At 40.4% G+C, this 20,358-nt stretch overlaps 1 protein-coding gene and 1 pseudogene across 11 annotated transcripts in view; one reads left to right on the top strand and one right to left on the bottom strand.

The window, feature by feature from the left end:
* The window catches only part of TSGA10 (testis specific 10), a 183,809-nt gene that overhangs the window by 25,804 nt on the left and 137,647 nt on the right, over window positions 1-20,358 (top strand). For 2 of the 11 annotated variants that reach the window (XM_045885149.3, XM_064572594.1), the window contains exons 1-2: window positions 157-264; window positions 15,718-15,846. Coding sequence is in view for 2 of the 11 variants with exons in the window: in XM_064572593.1 (XP_064428663.1) it covers window positions 471-527; window positions 15,718-15,846 (186 nt within the window). In the remaining 9 variants the exon portion in view is untranslated. Of the gene's footprint in view, window positions 1-52; window positions 265-395; window positions 528-746; window positions 846-15,717; window positions 15,847-20,358 lie in introns of those variants that run through there. The other 9 variants (XM_045885147.3, XM_054509919.1, XM_064572593.1 and 6 more) reach the window with 7 other exon arrangements.
* LOC123852041 (small ribosomal subunit protein eS1-like) lies at window positions 8,269-8,993 on the bottom strand (annotated as a pseudogene).

Genomic DNA, 20,358 nt, shown 5'->3' with positions numbered 1-20,358 from the left:
ACGGGACGCTCGTGTGGGACGTCTAAGCGCTGCGTGGGCGTACGCCTGCGCGGCGCGGATGGACCAGGAAGTGGCCTCTACTACGCGCCCTGTAAGGCGAGCAGGTGGACGTACGCGTTTCTACGTGCGTGGGTGCGCACGCACGGCTTGTAGTCCCCGCGAGAGGGAGGGTCGAGCCAGGTACGCGTGCGCACGGGAACTAGGGGCGCGCGGGACGGAAGCGGAGCGAAGGCGCCGGGGAGGTGGAGGACGAGCCCCCCTCAGGTACAGAGCGTGAGGGCGGGGCCGACGGCTGCGCCGACGGGCGCTAACCGCCCCCGCCTCCTTCCCTCCGGGTCCCGCCTTCCTCTGCCTCCGCTGGGGTGGGGCCAGGTCGATTTGGGGGTGGGAGGGGAGGGGAAAGGGGCGGAGGATGGAGACCGACAGGGACCTGGATCCCTGGCGCAGGTCAAAGCTTGCTAGTCGTCGAGATGAGTTCCGGGGTGGATGACGGGCCCAGAAACCCTGGGAGGGACTCGGAGTTCCAGGTAGAGGCAGCAGGGATGCGCCGGGTTGGGATAAAGCAGCTCCTGGATCGGAAGGCCCTGCAACAGGGCAGGTGTGACGGGGGTTAGGGGCTGTGGGTGATCCCTGAGGTGGGAATTCACTGCTTGACCGGCTGTGAGGGACGGTAGTGGGCAGAGTTGCGTCCAGGGAAGCCCTCCAGGAGCAAACTTTGCCGCTGTTGTTGTTTCTTGGGCGTTTAGGGTTGAGCCCAGTTCCTATGGTGACCGCTTCGCTTCCTGCCGCAGCTCTCCGCTTGGTTGTTGGGGGGACTGTTCTGTTTGGAAACGCCTGGAGTGGAGGTGAGGAATTTGGAAGTCAGAGATTTGGGAGTTCAACCTGTCTTCCTGAATCCCCGCCTCTCACTTCTAAGCCTCTTTATAGACTTTGGGAGGGGAAGGGCCGAGATTACGTAGGTATTTGCATGAAAATCTCATATAATTTCAGTAGAAATTATACACAGGAAAGGCAGTTAGGTAAACTGGGTTTGTTTGAAAACACGTTTGAGACTAAAGTTGAATAATCGCGGCGATTATGGACCTGATACGTAAATACGCATAGGAATACTTTGTTATTGGTTATTTTTTTTTTTAAGATTTTATTTATTTATTTGAGAGAGAGAGAGAATGAGAGACAGAGAGCATGAGAGGGAGGAGGGTCAGAGGGAGAAGCAGACTCCCTGCCGAGCAGGGAGCCCGATGCGGGACTCGATCCCCGGACTCCAGGGTCATGACCTGAGCCGAAGGCAGTCGCTTAACCAACTGAGCCACCCAGGCGCCCCCCCCCCTTTTTTTTAAAGATTTTATTTTTTTGTGAGGGAGAGAGAGCACACAAGCGGGGGGAGGGGCAGAGGGAGTAGCTGACTCCCCGTTGAGCAGGGAGCCCGATGGTATAGTCAGGATTAGGGCTTCAAGAACGAGTTGCATAGATGGCATAGCCCCAGTGTTTCCCTTCTTCCATTCCAGGCCCTTATATCGCAGGATATTCGTTGTTTTAAATTTCCTCCACTGGTTTTCTGTATTTAAAGTACACTTTTTTTTTTAACCTGTAAGAAAATAAATAGACTAATTGGTTTATAACTAGAAGAAACTAGGTTAGTTATAAACATAAATGGAAAGTGTCACATTCAAATCTGCCTTCAGGATAAAACTGATTCTTGTTTGTATCTTAATTGTTCAAGGAACGAAACCATTCAATTTTAATTAGTGAGGAATAACTAGGAAGGTATATTAATGAAATATTTATTGTAAACAATAAATTTTGGCATTATTTAATGGCAGCTTGCAAAATATGTCTTGTTTATTGTCTGAAAAAGTCACTGCTTATAGTCCAGCATAGAATCAGATGTAGAGATTCTGTTGGCTCCTTTTCTGTCTTCTTTTTTAGTTGCTCAGATCAGTTTTAGGGTAATTTGCTTTTAGAGTATTCCATACACAGAGACAGAGCAGGTGTTATTATTTATTCTCTTTTCTCATCACATGCTCCCTCTTCTCCCCAGATGTAGCCACCATCCTGATTTCTATGATAACCACTTCCTTGCTTTCCCCTAGAGTTTCGCCGTCTTTGTATGTGAACATGCACATTCTAGTTTGGCTTGTTTTTGAACTTTATATAAATGGAATTGTAGTAAATATTCCTTTCTAGTTTGTTTCTTTACTCAACCTTATGTTTTTAAGATTTATCCTTGTTGCTTATCGTTAGTTTGTTGTTTAGTGTTTAGCTACTCTACTATTAAAGTTTTTACAGTTTTTGGTAAACATGAACCACTGCTGTGGACTTTCTCATACATGTACCCCATGATAATCTTTTGAATTAAGCTAGTTAGTAAGGTAGTTCGATTTGTCTTAGTTATGGGATTAACATCAGTTTATTATTAATATTTTTTAGTTCAGGAAAGCCTCTTGAAAACAACTCCTTAACCGCTTATGTTTCTTAGAGGTCTTGATAAATGATCACTTTTCCTAAGGCCATTGTTTTATGCTCCTTTAAAAAGACAAGTTATTTCTTTATAGAATAGTCTGGATTGAAGAGAAGTAAGGAGCTTGAATTTGGTTGGATAACTGGAGAGATTATTTCTTTTTCATAAGAAAGGTTAAGCATTGTGTTTTTACTGTTTTGTTTGAAGTGAATTCCCAAAAATTTTTTTTCACTTATTTTTATAATACAAAAACCTATCTCAAAATTATTCATAAAACTGTGTGGTTTTCTACATCTTTCTGTTAGGCTATTCCTTCCTACTTCAAAGTATCTGTCAGTATAAACTTTTGGAGACAGTTTTATAAAAAGAAAACAAGTTGATTTTTTTGTGGAACCAGATTTCAGAATCCCATATAAAATACTCCAGTATTTTTAATTATCCTACCAAAATATTTGGTGACATTTGTTGAGCATGTATTATATGTATGATATTTTGCTCAAGATTGATATTTTTTTCTTTTTAGCACCTGATCTTACCTCCTATTTCATTAAAAATGAAAATTCTACCAGGCAGGACCTTCTTCAAATTTCTACCCCTTCTTATCTAAATCTTCACCTGACCTTGCTTTCCTCTTTCTAGTCTCAAAGGACAGTGCACATGCCGTTTATTTGGGTTTCCTTTTATTGGCTCAGTGTCCTTTCTCCATTAGTTATCATTAACCCATGTCTTAGGAATCTTCGATGTGTTTATACTGTAGGGCTTCTTAATCTAGAGCACAAGAACTTTAGGGAGTTCTTCAACCCCCTGAAATTGTAAAGTTTTGTATGTGTTTTTATTTTACTGAGGGGAGGACTCAGGGCTTTTGTTTAATTCTGAAGGGAATCCTTGATATAAAGAGAATTAAGAAACAAGTTTTTCTCTTTTGTAACAACCCTTCAACAACAGTAGTCTTCTATCTTTTGCTCTACTTCTCATCTCACAATCATGCTTTCTAAAAGAAGTCTACATGTTCTATTTCCTTTAGTTCATTACTCATTTATTAGTCCTCTTTAAATGTGCTTCTACCCCATCTGCACCATTGAAACTACTTTGTTCAAATCATCAAAATTTTGTTATTTTTCAGAATGTTCTGTTGACCACCAACTTTGTGCTGGGCACTTCTGTAGGCATTAGAGATATAACAGTGACCAGACAAAAGCCTAGATCTCTTGGAGTTTACATTCTAGTAGTGGGGAGACAGACAATAAACAAGTGAAAAAATAAATGATATAATTTCAAATAGTGTTAAGTGCAAATAACCTGATGAGAGAGTATCTAGGAGAGAGGCTACTTTGGGTAAGAGGTCAGGGAAGATGTGCTGACTTTGAGCCAGAGAAGGAGCCAGCCATGCCCAGGGCTGGGAGAGTGTTCCAAAGAGAGGGAAAGCAAGGACAGAGACCTTGAAGTGGAATGAGATTGGCACAGTGGAGGAACGGAAAGAAAACCAATAAAGCTGATGGGTGAAACAGAGAGTACTAGATCTATTTAGGGAAGTGAAGGCAGGGGCCAAATTATGTAGGACCTTAAAAATTTTGGATTTTTATTCTAATTGCAGTGGGAAGCCATTGGAGTGTTTTGAGCAGGATCTCACGATTTTAAAGTGATAGTTTTGATTTCAATTTGGAAAAAAGTTGTGGGGAGCAATAGTAGAAGCATGAAGACCACTTAGGGAACTGTTCCAGTAAAGGTGTGGGAGATGAATATGGAGGTGGTAATAAGCACGTAGAGAAGTGGATGGATTTGGGAAATATTTTAGAGGTAGAACTGACAGGGTTCATTGTTGGGGGTTAGGGAAAGAGGAAACAAAGACAATCCCTTGGGCACTGCACAAATGATGATGCATTTGACATGGGAAAGACTGGGAAGGAATACAGTGGAGGCAGGGTTGAGAGCAGGAGTGCAAGTGGGGGGCTTAAGAGGTCTGTTTTAGACATGTTAAAGTTGTGATGGCTCTGGACATTCAGTAGACACAATACAGTGTGTTAAGTGCTCCAGTAGGAGTATATTCATAGTTTTGGGGGAATATGGAAAATATATCCTAAGTCTGTTTTGGGGGAAGTTGAAGTCAAAACCACTTTTTTTTGTTATCTTTTTCTCTATATTTTCTTAGCATACATGTGCACATGTGCATTCCTCTGATATGGCACTAATTATGTTGTACTGTAATTTCTGATTTATTTGTTCTGGACTTCCCTAGAGCCACTGAGGGTTGAGATTGTAGGTTTTTATTTGTTTTCCATGTTTCTTTTATTTTCTTTTTTTTAAGAGAAAGAGAAAGAGAGAGAAAGGAGGGGAGGGGTAGAGTGAGAGGGAGAGAGGCTGTCAAGCTGCAGAGTCCGACATGGGGCTCGATCACACAACCCTGAGATCATTACCTGAGCTGAAATCAAGAGTCAGATGCTTAACCTGCTGAGCCACCCGGGCACACCTGTTTTCCATCCTTCTATCCCCAGAATCTAATACTGGTTCATTCTTATCCTAGCTATTTATAAATTTGTTTGAAAAATGAATAAATGTGACTGTTAAAATCTGAAAGTATAAACTGAAACAATGACAGTGGGAATAGAAGAAATGCACTTGAGAGTGATTTTAGTGAAAAGATAAGTAGGACTTGATGGCCAATAATATATATAGCACTTCTTGCCAGGTAGTGTTCTAAAATGCTTTACTGTAACTCATTTAATCCTCACAACAGGTCTTGGAGGCAAGTACTGTTATTATTCCTATTTTACAGATGAAACCATGGCCAGAGAAGTAACTTGCTTATGGTCATGCAGCTAAGAAGCAGCAAAGCTAGCATTATGCACATAAGCAGTCTTATGCTAAAGAACAAGTTCCTTACTATTATGCTATGTTGCTTCCTCATTGAGAATGATTGTGATTCTGGCTTGGGTTTTTATCATAACAATTTGCTGCTTCCAAAGTACTTTTACTTGCATTCTCTGAGATCTGTACAGGAATACAAGTTCCATTTAGATAGAGATTGTGGGAATGTGGAGGATACTCAGGTGGCCTGAGGTGGGGAACCTGGCAGGAGAGACATGGGCATTTCAGATACACCAATTTCTCTCCCTTTTCATTTGCCTCCAAAGCTAGTGCAAAGCAAGTAGCAACTCTAATATTGCTACTCAGTTGCTCACAATTGTCAGGGAGACTTTTGGCTTCTTCCTACTTTTAATTTCTAGTGTAACTTGATAGGTAATTTTATAGAATCTCTACCTGACCGGTTTACCAAGGAGAAGAAGGAGAGTTCAATTTTATCTGCTTTTGTACACTCCTTTATTATCAATCTATATAAATTTTTATTGGCACTTTCCTATTATGCAGAGAGTTCTGTGCAGGTTGGTAGGAATACAGAGAGCTCTAGGATATTGCTTGTTCTTAAGATTCTAATAATTGGGATTGTGGAAAAAGATGCCAGAGGAGTAGGGGACACTATTTCAACCGGTCCCCTGAATTTAGCTGGATATCTACCAAACCATTCTGAACACACACGAAATCAGCCTGAGATGTAAGAATATATATCTGGATCTCTACAAACAGAATATCTCCGATGGTCTTGAGGTATGAAGTGGGGAGCTGTGATTCTGCACTCAGATATTGGAAGATAAACAGAAGGGGGAGGGAGCTGCCATAAGCTGGCGCCAGGAAGGTGATATAACACCGGAGCACAAAAGTGTCCCACGCTGGGGACCTCACACAGACTCACAGACTGGTGGTGGTGGGGAAAAGACTTTAGTGCAGCCCCCAGACAGGATCCAGGAGCTACGGGTGCGCAAGTGCTAACTGGGGGCAGTTCGCAATTTTAGAAGCACAAAGGGAGAGATGTGCCCAGCCCGGGGCTCCACCGCTGGCAGTGTTGCTGTGGGACGCACAACTGGGGAGGCTGTGGTTTTTAGCAGCCCAGACAGAAACAGAGACAATGTGGCCTGGAGAGCTCAATGAAAAGCAGATGAAAAGCAGACTGTGATTTCTCTCTTCTGAGACAGAAGTTTGGATGTGGTCACTTCTGCTCTGACTTTGGGAAGAGACGCGGAAAGCTGCCAGGGAAAGCTGCCAGAGAACAAAAGCCCCCCAAAACTAGTTTTCACTGAGCCCACTCCCCATCCCCCCAGGGGGCAGGGCAGCTCTGCCCAAGCAGGGTTGCCTGAGTAACAGTGTGGCAGGCCCCTCCCCCAGAAGACAGGCTGGAAGAACAAGAGAATGACAACCAGAAGGTCCCTATAAAGCAGGTGCATCTTGCTTGGGTTGTGGTTAATACTTTGGACTCTGTACATTCCCTCAACCACCCCCCAACAGAATGACTAAGATGAGGAATCCCCAACAAAGAAAAGAATCAGAGACTGTGGCCTCTGCCACAGAGCTAATGGATATGGATATAAGCAAGATGTCAGAAATAGACTTCAGAGTAACAATTACAAAGTTGATATCTAGGCTTGAGAAAAATATTAGCAACAATATAGAATCCCTAAGGGCAGAAATGAGATCTTGATTAGCCAAACTGAAAAATGCTATGAATGAAATGCAGTCTAAATTGGATACTCTGACTGCCAGGGTAAACGAGGCAGAAGAATGAATTAGTGAGCTAGAAGATAAGATGGTAGAAAAAAAGGAAACCGAGGAGGCCTGGGAAAAACAGATTAAAGCCCAAGAGATCAGACTGAGAGAGATTAAAGATGCGATGAAATGTCCCAATGTCAGAATTATTGGGATCCCTGAGGGGGTGGAGAGAGAGAGGTCTAGAAGACATTTTTGAGCAAATCGTAGCTGAGAACTTCCCTCATCTGGGAAGAAAACAAGCATTCGTGTCCAAGAGGCAGAGAGGACCCCTCCCAAGATCAATGAGAACAGACCAATGCCCCAACATATAATAGTACAGTTCGCAAATCTTAGATCCAAGGATACAATCTTGAAAGCAGCTAGGGGGAAGAGATTTCTTACGTACAGAGGGAGGAACATCAGAATAACTTCAGACCTTTCCACAGAGACCTGGCAAGCCGGAAAGGGCTGGCAAGACATATTCAGGGTACTAAATGAGAAGAACATGCAGGCAAGGATACTTTACCCAGCAAGGCTGTCATTCAGAATAGATGGAGAGACAAGGAGCTTCTTTTTTTTTTTTTTTTTTTTTTTTAAGATTTTATTTATTTATTTGAGAGAGAGAGAATGAGAGACAGAGAGCATGAGAAGGAGGAAGGTCAGAGAGAGAAGCAGACTCCCCGCCAAGCAGGGAGCCCGATGCAGGACTCGATCCCGGGACTCCAGGATCATGACCTGAGCCGAAGGCAGTCGCTTAACCAACTGAGCCACCCAGGCGCCCTGAGACAAGGAGCTTCTAAGACTGGCAGAAACTGAAAGAATATGTGACCACCAAGCACACCCTGCAAGAAATATTAAGGGGGGTTCTATAAAAGGAGAAAGACCCCAAGAGTAGTATAGACCAGAAATGTACAGAGACAATCTATAGAAGCAAGGACTTCACAGGCAACATGATGGCAATAAAATCATATCTTTCAATAATCACTCTCAATGTGAACAGCCTAAATGCTCCCATGAAACAGCACAGGGTTGCGGATTGGATAAAAAGACAGGACCCATCCATATGCTGTCTACAAGAGAGTCATTTTGAACCTAAAGATACATCCAGACTGAAAGTGAGGGGATGGAGAACCATCTTTCATGCCAACAGACCTCAAAAGAAAGCTGGGGTAGCAATTCTCATATCAGACAAATTAGATTTTTTTTTTAAACATGACAAATATGATTTTTTATTTGTCACCATTAAATGTCTGACTTTCTTGGACTGGTGGCTCATATCCATCAGCTCGTTCAACTTTAGAACCAGTCTCATCCCCAGTAGCTTTTCCAGAACTGCTACCTTCACCATGAAGCTCCATGAGCTTTCCCAGTTCAAACTTGGGCTTCTTCAGCATTTTTACTTTTCTAACGAAGACATCATGGAGTGGATAAATAGACTGACAAGCCTTTTCTATATCTTTTCCAATGCTGTCTGGAATCAGTTTATTGACCATTTCTTTCAAGTCATTTATTTGCACCTCTTGGGTCATGATTTCCATCATCTTTTTCCGAATTTGACAGACCTGTTGGTGCTGAGCATAAGAGGTCTTCCAAATCTGATTATTGCGTTTTTTAGGAAAACCAACACAAAATAGATGAAGCAAATAACCATCAGTAGTCTTGACATCAACATGAGCTTCAATCATGGTCTGCCATTTTTTGACCATGGAGCACATTTTGTCACAGGTAAGATCCATGCCATGGAAATTAGGCAGTTTTTGCCCTGAACATCCTCAGTAATTAGCTTGAATTTTCTAAATGCAACTTCATCATTCTGCAGATCAGCAAGGCTCACTTCAAAAACATGACCTTTGAGGCCATCAGATGTGATTTTGGTTCCTTGAGTTCTTGTGACTAATGTTTTTCCAATATTTCTTATATCGAACATAGCTGGTGCTTTCACATCATACCAATCTTTCTTTTCTTTTTTTTTTTTTTAAAGATTTTATTTATTTATTTGACAGAGAGAGACACAGCGAGAGAGGGAACACAAGTAGGGGGAGTGGGAGAGGGAGAAGCAGGCTTCCCACAGAGCAGGGAGCCCGATGCGGGGCTCGATCCCAGGACCCTAGGATCATGACCTGAGCCGAAGGCAGACGCTTAACGACTGAGCCACTCAGGCGCCCCCATACCAATCTTTCTTAGAAAATGGATCAACCACTTTCTTCTTGGCTCCCTTTTTTGCCACCTTTTGTAAGGTGCTTGTTCTTGCTGACTGCCATGGCGCTGCTCAGGGAGCCAAAAGGGCAGACAAATTAGATTTTAAGCTAAAGACTGTAGTAAGAGATACAGAAGGACACTATATTATTCTTAAAGGGCCTATCCAACAATAAGATCCAAAAATTGTAAATATCTATGCCCCCAACATGGAAGTAGCCAACTACATAAGCCAACTATTAACCAAAATAAAGAAACGTACTATTAGTAATAGATTAATAGTAGGAGACCTCAACACTCCACTCACAACAATAGACATATCATCTAAGCAGAAGATCAACAAAAAAACAACAGCTTTGAATGACACACTGGAGCAGATGGACCTCATAGATATATACAGAACAGTCCACCCTGAAACAACAGAATACTCATTCTTCTCGAATGCACATGGAACTTTCTCCAGAATAGACCACATACTGGGTCACAAATCAGGTCTCAACCAATACCAAAAGATTGAGATTATTCCCTGCCTATTCTCAGACCACAGTGCTTTGAAACTGGAACTCAATCACAAGAAGAAATTTGGAAGGAATTCAAACACTTGGAAGCTAAAGACCATCCTGCTTAAGAATGTTTGGGTCAGGGCCCCTGGGTGGCTCATTTGTTAAGCGTCTGCCTTTGGCTCAGGTCATGATCCCAGGGTCCTGGGATCAAGCCCAACATTGGGCTCCCTCCTCAGCGGGAAGCCTGCTTCTCCCTCTCCCACTCCCCCTGCTTGTGTTCCCTCTCTCATTGTGTCTCTCTCTGTCAGATTAAAAAAAAAAAAGAATGTTTGGGTCAACCAGGAAATTAAAGAAGAACTTAAACAATTCATGGAAACCAATGAGAATGAAAACACATTGGTCCAAAACCTATGGGATACTGCAAAGGTGGTCCTAAGGGGGAAATACATAGCCATCCAAGCCTCACTCAAAAAAAATAGAAAAACCCCCAAAACACAAGCTAACTTTACACCTTAAAGAACTGGAGAAAGAACAACAAATAAAGCCTAAGCCAAGAAAGAGAAGAGAAACAATAAAGATTAGAGCAGAGATCAATGAATTAGAAACCAGAAATACAGTAGAGCAGATCAACAAAATTAGAAGCTGCTTCTATGAAAGAATTAATAAGACTGATAAACCACTGGCCACACTTATCCAAAAGAAAAGAGAAAGGACCCAAATTAATAAAATTGTGAATGAAAGGGGAGAGATCATGACTAACATCAAAGAAATAGAAACAATTACTAGAAATTATTATTAACAACTATATGCCAATAAATTAAGCAACCTGAAAGAAATGGATGCCTTCCTGGAAACCTATAAACTACCAAGATTGAAACAGGAAGAAATTGGCAATCTGAATAGACCAATAACCACTAAAGAAATTGAAGCAGTGATCAAAAACCTCCCAAAAAACAAGAGTCTAGGGCCTGATGGATTCCCTGGGGAATAATACCAAACATTTAAAGAAGAAATAATACCTATTCTGAAGCTGTTTCAAAAAATAGAAGCAGAAGGAAAACTTCCAAACTCGTTCATTGAGGCCAGCATTACCTTGATCTCCAAACCCCAAAGACCCCATCAAAAAGGAGAATTTCAGACCAATATCCCTGATGAATACAGATGCCAAAATTCTCAAGAAGATTCTAGTTAATAGGACCCAGCAATACATTAAAAGGATCATCCATCACGATCAAGTGGGATTTATCCCTGGGATGCAAGGGTGGTTCAACAATCGCAAATCAATCAATGTGATAGAACACATTAATAAGAGGAGAGAGAAGAACCATATGGTCCTCTAAATTGATGCAGAAAAAACATTTCCAAAATACAGCATCCTTTCCTGATTAAAACTTCAGAGTATAGGGATAGAGGGAACATTCCTCAATTTCATAAAATCCATCTGTGAAAACCCCACAGTGAATATCATTCTCACTGGGGAAAAGCTGAGAGCTTTTCCCCTAAGATCAGGAACACGACGACGATGCCCATTCTTGCCACTATTATTCAACATAGTACCAGAAGTCCTAGCAACAGCAATCAGACAACAAAAAGAAATAAAAGATATTCAGATTGGCAAAGAAGAAGTCAAACTCTTTCTCTTCACAGATGACATACTTTATGTGGAAAGACTCCACCTCCAAATTACTAGAACTCACACAGCAATTCAGTAATGTGCCAGAATACAAAAGCAATGCATAGAAATCAGTTGCTTTCTTATACACTAACAATGTAACTGTAGAAAGAGAAATTAGGGAATCGATTCCATTTACAACAGCACCAAAAACCATAAGATACCTTGGAATAAATCTAACCAAAGAAGTAAAGAATCTATACTCTAGAAACTACAGGACACTTATGAAAGAAATTGAAGAAGACACAAAAAGATGGAAAACATTCCATGCTCATGGATTGGAAGAATAAACATTGTTAAAATGTTTATGCTGCCCAGAGCAATCTATACTTTCAACACCATCCCAATCAAAATACCAATGGCATTTTTCAAAAAGCTGGAACAAACAGTTCTAAAATTTGTATGGAATCAGAAAAGACCCCGAATCGCCAAGGAAATGGTGAAAAAGAAAAATCTGGGGCCATCACGTTGCCTGATTTCAAGCAGACACATAGATAAAACAGACACATAGATAAGTGGAACAGAATAGAGAGCCCAGATATGGATCCTCAACTCAATGGTCAAATAATCTTAGACAAAGCAGGAAAAAATATCCAATGGAGGGGCGCCTGGGTGGCTCAGTCGTTAAGCGTCTGCCTTCGGCTCAGGTCATGATCCCAGGGTCCTGGGATCGAGCCCCACATCGGGCTCCCTGCTCTGTGGGAAGCCTGCTTCTCCCTCTCCCACTCCCCCTGCTTGTGTTTCTGCTCTTGCTATGTCTCTCTCTGTCAAATAAATAAATAAAATCTTAAAAAAAAAAAAAATATCCAATGGAAAAAACCAGTCTCTTCACACCTTAAAGAACTGGAGAAAGAACAACAAATAAAGCCTAAGCCTATTGGAGATACTGGGAAAATTGGACAACTAAATACAGAAGAATGAAACTCGACCATTCTCTTATACCATACACAAAGATAAACTCTAAATGAATGAAAGACCTCAATGTGAGACAGGAATCCATCAAAATCCTAGAGGAGAACATAGGCAGTGACCTCTTTAACATCAGCCACAGCAACTTCTTTTAAGACACGTCTCCAAAGGCAAGGGAAACAAAAGTGAAAATGAACTTTTGGGACTTCATCAAGATAAAAAGCTTCTGCACAGCAAAGGAAACAGTCAACAAAACAAAGAGGCAACCCACGGAATGGGAGAAGATATTTGCAAATGACACTACAGATAAAGGGCTGATATCCAAGATCTATAAAGAACTTCTCAAACTCAACACCCAAAAAACAAATAATCCAGTCAAGAAATGGGCAGAAGACATGAACAGACCTTTCTCCAAAGAAGACCTATGAATGGCTACAGACACATGAAAAAACTTTCAACATCATTAGCCATTAGGGAAATTCAAATCAAAACCACACTGAGATACCTAACCTTACACCAGTTAGAATGGCAAAAATTGACAAGGTAGGAAACAAATGTTGGAGAGGATGTGGAGAAAGGGGAACCCTCTTGCACTGTTGGTAGGAATACAAGTTGGTACAGCCACTTTGGAAAACAGTATGGAGGTTCCTCAAGAGGTTGAAAATAGACCTACCCTATGACCCAGCAATTGCACTACTGGGTATTTACCCCAAAGATACAGATGAAGTGAAAAGAAGGGGCACATGCACCCCAGTGTTCATAGCAGCAATGTCCACACTAGCCAAACTGTGGAAGGAGCCAAGATGCCCTTCAACAGATGAATTGATAAAGAAGATGGGGTCCATATATACAATGGAATATTACTCAGTCATCAGAAAGGATGAATACCCACCATTTGCAGTGACATGGATGGAACTGAAGGGGATTATGCTAAGTGAAATAAGTCAAGCAGAGAAAGACAATTATCATATGATTTCACTTATATGTGGAACATAAGGAATAGCACGGAGGACATTAGGAGAAGGAAGGGGAGAATGAAGGGGGTGGAAATCAGAGGGGGAGACAAACCATGAGAGACTGTGGACTCCGGGAAACAAACTGAGGGTTTTGGGGGGGGGGGAGTGGGTGGATCGGTTAGCCTGGTGATGGGTATTAAGGAGGGCATGTATTGCAATGAGCGCTGGGTGTTATAAGCAAACTGAATCATGGAACACTACATCAAAAACTAATGAAGTACTGGGGCGCCTGGGTGGCTCAGATGGTTAAGCGTCTGCTTTCGGCTCAGGTCATGATCCCGGGGTTCTGGGATCGAGTCCCGCATCGGGCTCCCTGCTAGGCGGGGAGCCTGCTTCTCCCTCTGCCTCTGCCTCTCTCTCTCTCTCTGACTTTCATGAATACATAAATAAAAAAACATTTAATAAAAAAAAATAAAAAAAAAAAACTAATGAAGTACTGTATGGTGACTAACATAACATAATAAAAGAAAAAAGATTCTAATAATTGTGTGAAGAAGACCTATCCAGAAAAAATAAATAGCTACATAGTTTATTCTAACCAATACATACGGAAGTGTCAATGAAGAAGTGATCACTATTTGATGGAGAATATTGAGAACACCTCCTAAGAGAATGTGGAATTCAGGCTGAGCCTCAGAAATGTCTTTAGTTAAATGGAGAAAAGGGCAAGGCGCATGAGCAAAAGTTAGTGTATTTCTATAATGATAATATGAACCTATGTATAAAGAATATGGAGAATAGTTTGTCTTATATTTATAGAGGTGTTTTGAAGGTATCAACTAGGAGGTAAGTTTGGAGAAGTGGGAGGTGACCAAATTATGAAGAACTCTGAATGCATGGCAGGTTACAACTTTAATTGAAGAGATCCTTGAAGTGTAGTCTCTGTACTAGCCAAATAAGGAATTACTGAGCAGCATGTTTAGAAATGCAGTATTTCAGGCCTACTGTGAATAAGAAAATTCCTAAGTGATTTCATATGTTCAGTAAGATTTGAAAAGTACTATTATAGTGTATAGTCTGAATCTGTTATTCTAAGTCAAATGTTTATGGCTAGGAACACTTTTTTTATTATTATTATGTTCAGTTAGCCAGCATATAGGAACACATTTTTCAACAGAAACTACATAAGAAGTAGGATTTTGGCCTAACCTATACAGGCCTAAATGATTCATAAATTAGAAATACTCTGTGAGACCTAGTGCTGAAATTCTAGGTGAGACAGTAACTGCTGGAATGAAGAACAAACAGAAAAGCAGATTTAAGTCTAGTTTAGGGAAAGAGAAAAAGGAAAATAAGCCTGTCAGACTACTAAGTGCTGGATTGTACTGGTGTAATAAAAAGTCAATGACTGGGGCATCCCGATCCCATAATTTCCCAAATGCTAGATTTTGGAGAATAGCATCTGTGTTGCCAGGAGAGATCTAGGATGCTTATAGCAAATTCTCTCTTCCTTAACAGAATGGCAGCCTTGATTCAGGGAAAGAACAAATTATTTCCCTAAATTACACAATTTCTGAGATACATTGTCATGTAAAAAAGCACAGTGTGGAGTAGTATGTATAGTTCGCTAAAGTGAACAATATTTTAACATGTTATTTTGCACATGTGCAGATATATATAGGAAAAGTTCCTACAAGTGGAATTATTTGTACAGAAGCTATGTGCATTTGTAATGTTGCTAGATTTTGCACAGTTGTTCTCCAGAAATACTGTATCAGTTTACACCTTCACCAGTGATGTGTAAGAATGTTAAATTATGTATCCAACTTTCTGATCTTTGCCATTGTGAGGTTAAAAAATGGTATCGTGGTTTTGTTTTAATTTGTGAGATTGAATATCTTTCAATCTGTTTAAAAGCCATTTCTGTGAAATATCCATATTCTTTGCCAATTTTTCTATTAGGGTATTTCATTTCCTTTTTTATTTATATGAATTATTTCTGTATTAGGGAAGTTAGCCCTTTCTGATATGGGTAGCAAACCTTTTTGTCAATATACAAAAGCAGCAACAAATAGGTAGCTAGTAGCTATTATATTGGACAACACAGGCCTAGAAGTAGCCTACATAATTTGCTGATGACCCATATTTCCTTAGAACAGTGATTACCAAAGGGATAGGATGGGTTTTTTTTTTTTTTTTTTTAAAGAGCATGTTTAATATTGTAGTTTTATATTTGGAAAACAGAAAAAGTTTTATAACATGGGATTTTAAGAAAGTAAAGCTTGATGAAAATGCTCTTAGCTGGTGAGTAAAGGTTAAAAATTATTGAAAATGTATCTAAGAATATTGTTAATTTCTAAATATCGTTGACTGTTGTGAAAAACCACAAAATTCTTTTAAACTGTGAATGCCTCTGTATCATTCCCATTTTTTTCCCACTAGGTTACCACCAAAGAACATGATTTTGGTCTAGGGGCTCCAGTTTCTGAAGCTGAAAAATACCAGAATAAACTCCAGCTAGAACAAGAAGTGAGAAATCAAGATAAATTCATCTCTGCACTGAAATTACAGGTTACATTTATTTCCCTGAAATAATTTGGGATGGGGACCTATTTTAAAACAAGAAGATGGAGAATAAATACTAATTCAATGTTCATAGGAATTTTATGGGTCTAGAATCATTCCATTTTTATCTTTATCATTTGATACATGCAGATTCAGATACATATGAGTGCAAACTATGTGGAAGTGTTACATCCAGTGCTTTTAAGTACATAATCCAACTCAATTAAGTACTTAATTCCAACCTTGTGAAATAGTGATGTGATTTTCATTTTACAGACATGGAAGCTGAAGTTCCAAAGGTTATAGAATTATATTTGACTAACATGTGACAGAGCTAGGTAGGATTTGTCTGAACTCCCAGGTTAGCTAGGATTTGAACCCAGTTCTCTGAACTCCAAGTTCGGTATTGTCTGTTTTCCTAGTGCCTGACCTGTGGTAAGGCTACTAATGAAGGCTATTAAAAGAAACTTCCTCTTTTAGGAAGATGGAGTAGACTTACTTTACCCTATTTGTCCCACTAAGTACAACTAAAAATGCTGAACATTTTGTTATAAAACAAACATAAGGACATTCTGAAAGGTGGGCTGAAGGAAGACTGGCTAGGGACCTCAGCATACAATAAGTGACATGTTATTGAATTCCTGGGTTTTCCTTTTGCTCTATGTATCTCAGAGAGTGCTAGAAAAACTGGCATCTAGAATGGATGCAGACAAAAAAAGGACTAGGAAGGGGGCAGCCTAGCAATGTAGACCACTTTTTTTTTCTGTCCGAGGTCTTTATAATTTATATTACATTTTTAACTTGGAAACAATCTCAAATTTATCTAAAAGTTGCAATTACGGAACAAAGAATATCTCCACCCACCCCCCAAACCCAAACCATTTGAGAATAAGTTGCAGACCTGATGTCCTGATAACCCTAACATTTGAGTGGGTATTTCCTATAAATAAGAACACTCTCCTACAAGATCACAATACAGTCTGGTAAAATCAAGAAATACATTGCTGCCAGCTAATCTTCTGACCCCATTCAAGTTTTTGCTAATTGTCCCGTAATGTCATCAATAACAAAAAGATCTAGTCTGGCATCACATGTTGCATTTAGTTATTGTATCCCTTTATCTTCTTTATTCAGGAACATTCTTCCTTGATTTTTATGACCACAACACTTTGAAGAATACAAGCCAATTATTTTGTAGAATGGCCATTGATTTGGGTTTGTTATGATTATCTTTATGTTATGAACCTTTGGCTATGTGGAAGCCAGCCTTCAAATTGGCCCCACTTCCTTTACTCCCACTCTAATACAGTCTCCTTGCACATGGTACCAGAATTGATCTTTGTGACCGAGAGCATAGAGCAGAAGTGATTAAGTTATAAAGTGATCTCTTGGATCTCTTGGAAGCAAGTTTCCACTTTGTGAGCAGCTCAGTGGATAGGCCCACTTGGGAAGGAACTGAAGCAGCCAGTAGCCAGTGAGAAACTGAGGCCTACCAACTATGTAGGGTGAGTCTGGAAGTGGATTCTCCAGCCCCACTTAAACCTTCCTATGGTGACTGTCACCCTGACTGACTCCTTTCACCTAGTGAGAGACCTTAAACCAGAATCACCAAATTAAGCCACTCCCAGATCCCTGATTCTAGGAAACTGTGACATAATTGTTGGCTTAAGGTACAAAATGAATACAGACAGGAATATCACAGAAGTGATGGTGGGTTCTTTTCATTGCATACTATCAAGTAGCACACAATTTCAATTTGTCCCATTAGTAATGATCTGTATTTGGATCCCTTGGTTAAAGTGTTATCTTCTGGGCTTTTCCCTGGTACAGTTCCTCTTTTTTCTCTCTTATTTTTTAATTTTTAATTTTTTTAATTAAAGTATAGTTGACACATAGTGTTACATTAGTTTCAGGTGTACAGCATAGTGATTTGACAACTGTATGCTCTGCTCACCACAAGTGTAGCTGCCATCTGTCACCATACAGTGCTATTATAATACCATTGACTATATTCCCTATGTTTTACCTTTCATCCTCATGACTTACTCATTCTGTAACTGGAAGCCTATACCTCTCACTCTCCTTCACCCATTTTTCCCATCTTCCTCCCCTCTGGCAACCATCATTTTGTTCTCTGTATTTATGGATCTGTTTCTAATGCAGACTATTTTTGGACAATAACTGCCTACTCAAACACCATGAAAAAAACTGTAGCCCCACTCCTGCTGGCAAAATCTGAGTAAGGAGCCTAGACTTCCACCCTTGTCAGGCTGTAACAAGGAGTTCCAGCCATACCTCATGGCCCACCCTCCAGGCTCCCACATCCCACCAAGCTGGTATCATAGAGGCATGCTGGGGAGCCAAGACCTTAGTGCCCACCAGGCAGTAAGAATCCCCCCCCCCCCGCACAACTGCCTAGTGTCAGCAAAGACCACATGAGGAGCCTAGATATCCACCCTCACCCAGAGCAACAGGTGTCCCCTTTCCTTTTTGTTGAGGTGGTTTCAGAAGGGACCTCATGCAGAGTCAGGACTTCTACCACCTCCTAGCAGTAACAAGTCCACCCACCCATAGTGGTGGTGGAGGACACATGGGAACAGTAACAGGGTGCCTGTATTCTTCCTTACTGTGGTGGTATCAGCAGAGGTCTGGTGGGGACCCTGAACTCCCATTCCTGCCTAGCAGTAACAAGGAAACCAGTCCTGCCAGGTATCAACAGAGGCCTAGTAGAGAAATTGGACTTTCACCTACACCTAGCAATAAGAAGGTAGTGTCCCCCTTTATTAGCTGGAACTAAAGTCACAGGAAGTGTGACAAGAAGCCTACTAGAACACAAGAGCAGATCTCAATGAAAAAATCACTTCTTATCTCAAAAATCAGGAATATCTCAACCTTAATGAGAAAAGACAACCAAGAGATGCCAACACAGAGATGAATTAGAGATTATCTCACAAGGATTTTAAATCAGTTATATAAATGCTTCAAGCAATTCTGACCATGTCTGAAACAAACACAAAGCTAGAAAATCTCATCAAAGAAATAAAAGGTATATAAAGAAGAATCAAGTGAAAATTTTGGAAGCAACCAAGATGTTCTTCAATAGGTGAATAGATAAATTGTGGTATATCTGTACAATAGAATATTATTCATTGATGAAAAGAAATGAGCTATCAACCACAAAAAGACATGAAGAAACATTGAAAGCAAATTGCTAGGTGAGAAAAACTAACTGAAAAGGTTACATACTCTGTGATTCTAATTATTTGACCTTCTGGAAAAGACAAAACATAGAGACATTAGAAAGATCACTGATTGCCAAGGATTTGGAGGAAGGAAGGGTGGGAAGGGTGAATGGAGCACAGGTTTTTTTAGGGCAGTGAAACTATTTTGTATGACACAGTAATGGTAGACACATGTCACTAAGCATTTGTCGAAACCCATAGAATGTACAACCGAAAGAGTAAACCCTGATATAAACTCTGGACTTTGGTTAATGTGTCAGTGCTCATAATTGTAGCATATACACCATACTAATACTAGATATAAATAAGATGGGAAACTGTGTTGGGTGGGGAGAAGGGGCTCTGTACTTCCTGATTAACTTTTCTGTAAGCCTAAAACGTTCTAAAAAAAATAAAGCCTAGGGGTACCTTGGTGGCTCAGTCAGTTAAGCATCTGCCTTCAGCTCAGGTCATGATCCCGTGGACCTGGGATCAAGCTGTGCATCTGGCTCCCTGCTCAGTGGGGAGTCTGCCTCTCCCTCTGCCCCTCCCCCTGCTTGTGTGCATGTGCGCTCTCTTTCAAATAATTAAATAAAATCTTAAAAAAAATAAAGTCTATTTAAAAAATGCATGGGAGAAAATATTTCCAAATCATGTATCTGATAAGGGATTAATATCGAGAATATATAAAGTACTTTACAACTCAACAATCAAAAAACAGAACAACCCAATTCAAAAGTGGGCAAAGGACTTGAATAGACATTTTTCCAAAGATATACAAATGGCAAGCACATGAAAAGATGGTCAACATCATCATCCATTGAGGAAATGCAAATCAAAACCACAATGAGGTATCACTTCATACCTATTATTATGGCTATTACCAAAACAAAATAACAAGTGCAGGTGAGGTTGTGTAGCATCTGGAGCCCTTGTGCATTGTTAGTGGGAATGTAAAATGGTGCAGCCATGGTGGGAAAAGTTTGGCAGTTCCTGTAAAAGTTAAATGTAGAATTACCATATGATCCAGCTATTCCACTCCTAGATATATCCCCAAAAGATTAAAAAGTAGGAACTCAAATACTTGTACACTAATGTTCATAGCAGCATGATTTTCAGTGGCCAAAGGTGGAAACAACCTAGATGTCCATCAATAGATGCTTAACAGGATGTGGTGAGTACATACAATGGAATATTACTCAGTCTTAAAAAAAAGACCGAAATTCTGATGCAAGACTGCAACATGGGTGAGACTTGAAAACATTATGCTAAGTGAAATAAGCCAGGCACAGAGGGA

The sequence above is a fragment of the Mirounga angustirostris genome, unplaced genomic scaffold (genome assembly GCF_029215605.1).
Source record: "Mirounga angustirostris isolate CCGP_5_RB_7025 unplaced genomic scaffold, mMirAng1.0.hap1 SCAF_10, whole genome shotgun sequence".
NCBI classification, from domain to species: domain Eukaryota; kingdom Metazoa; phylum Chordata; class Mammalia; order Carnivora; family Phocidae; genus Mirounga; species Mirounga angustirostris.
The sequence above is the reverse complement of the archived record's forward strand: the minus strand, read 5'-3'. Positions and strand labels throughout refer to the sequence as shown.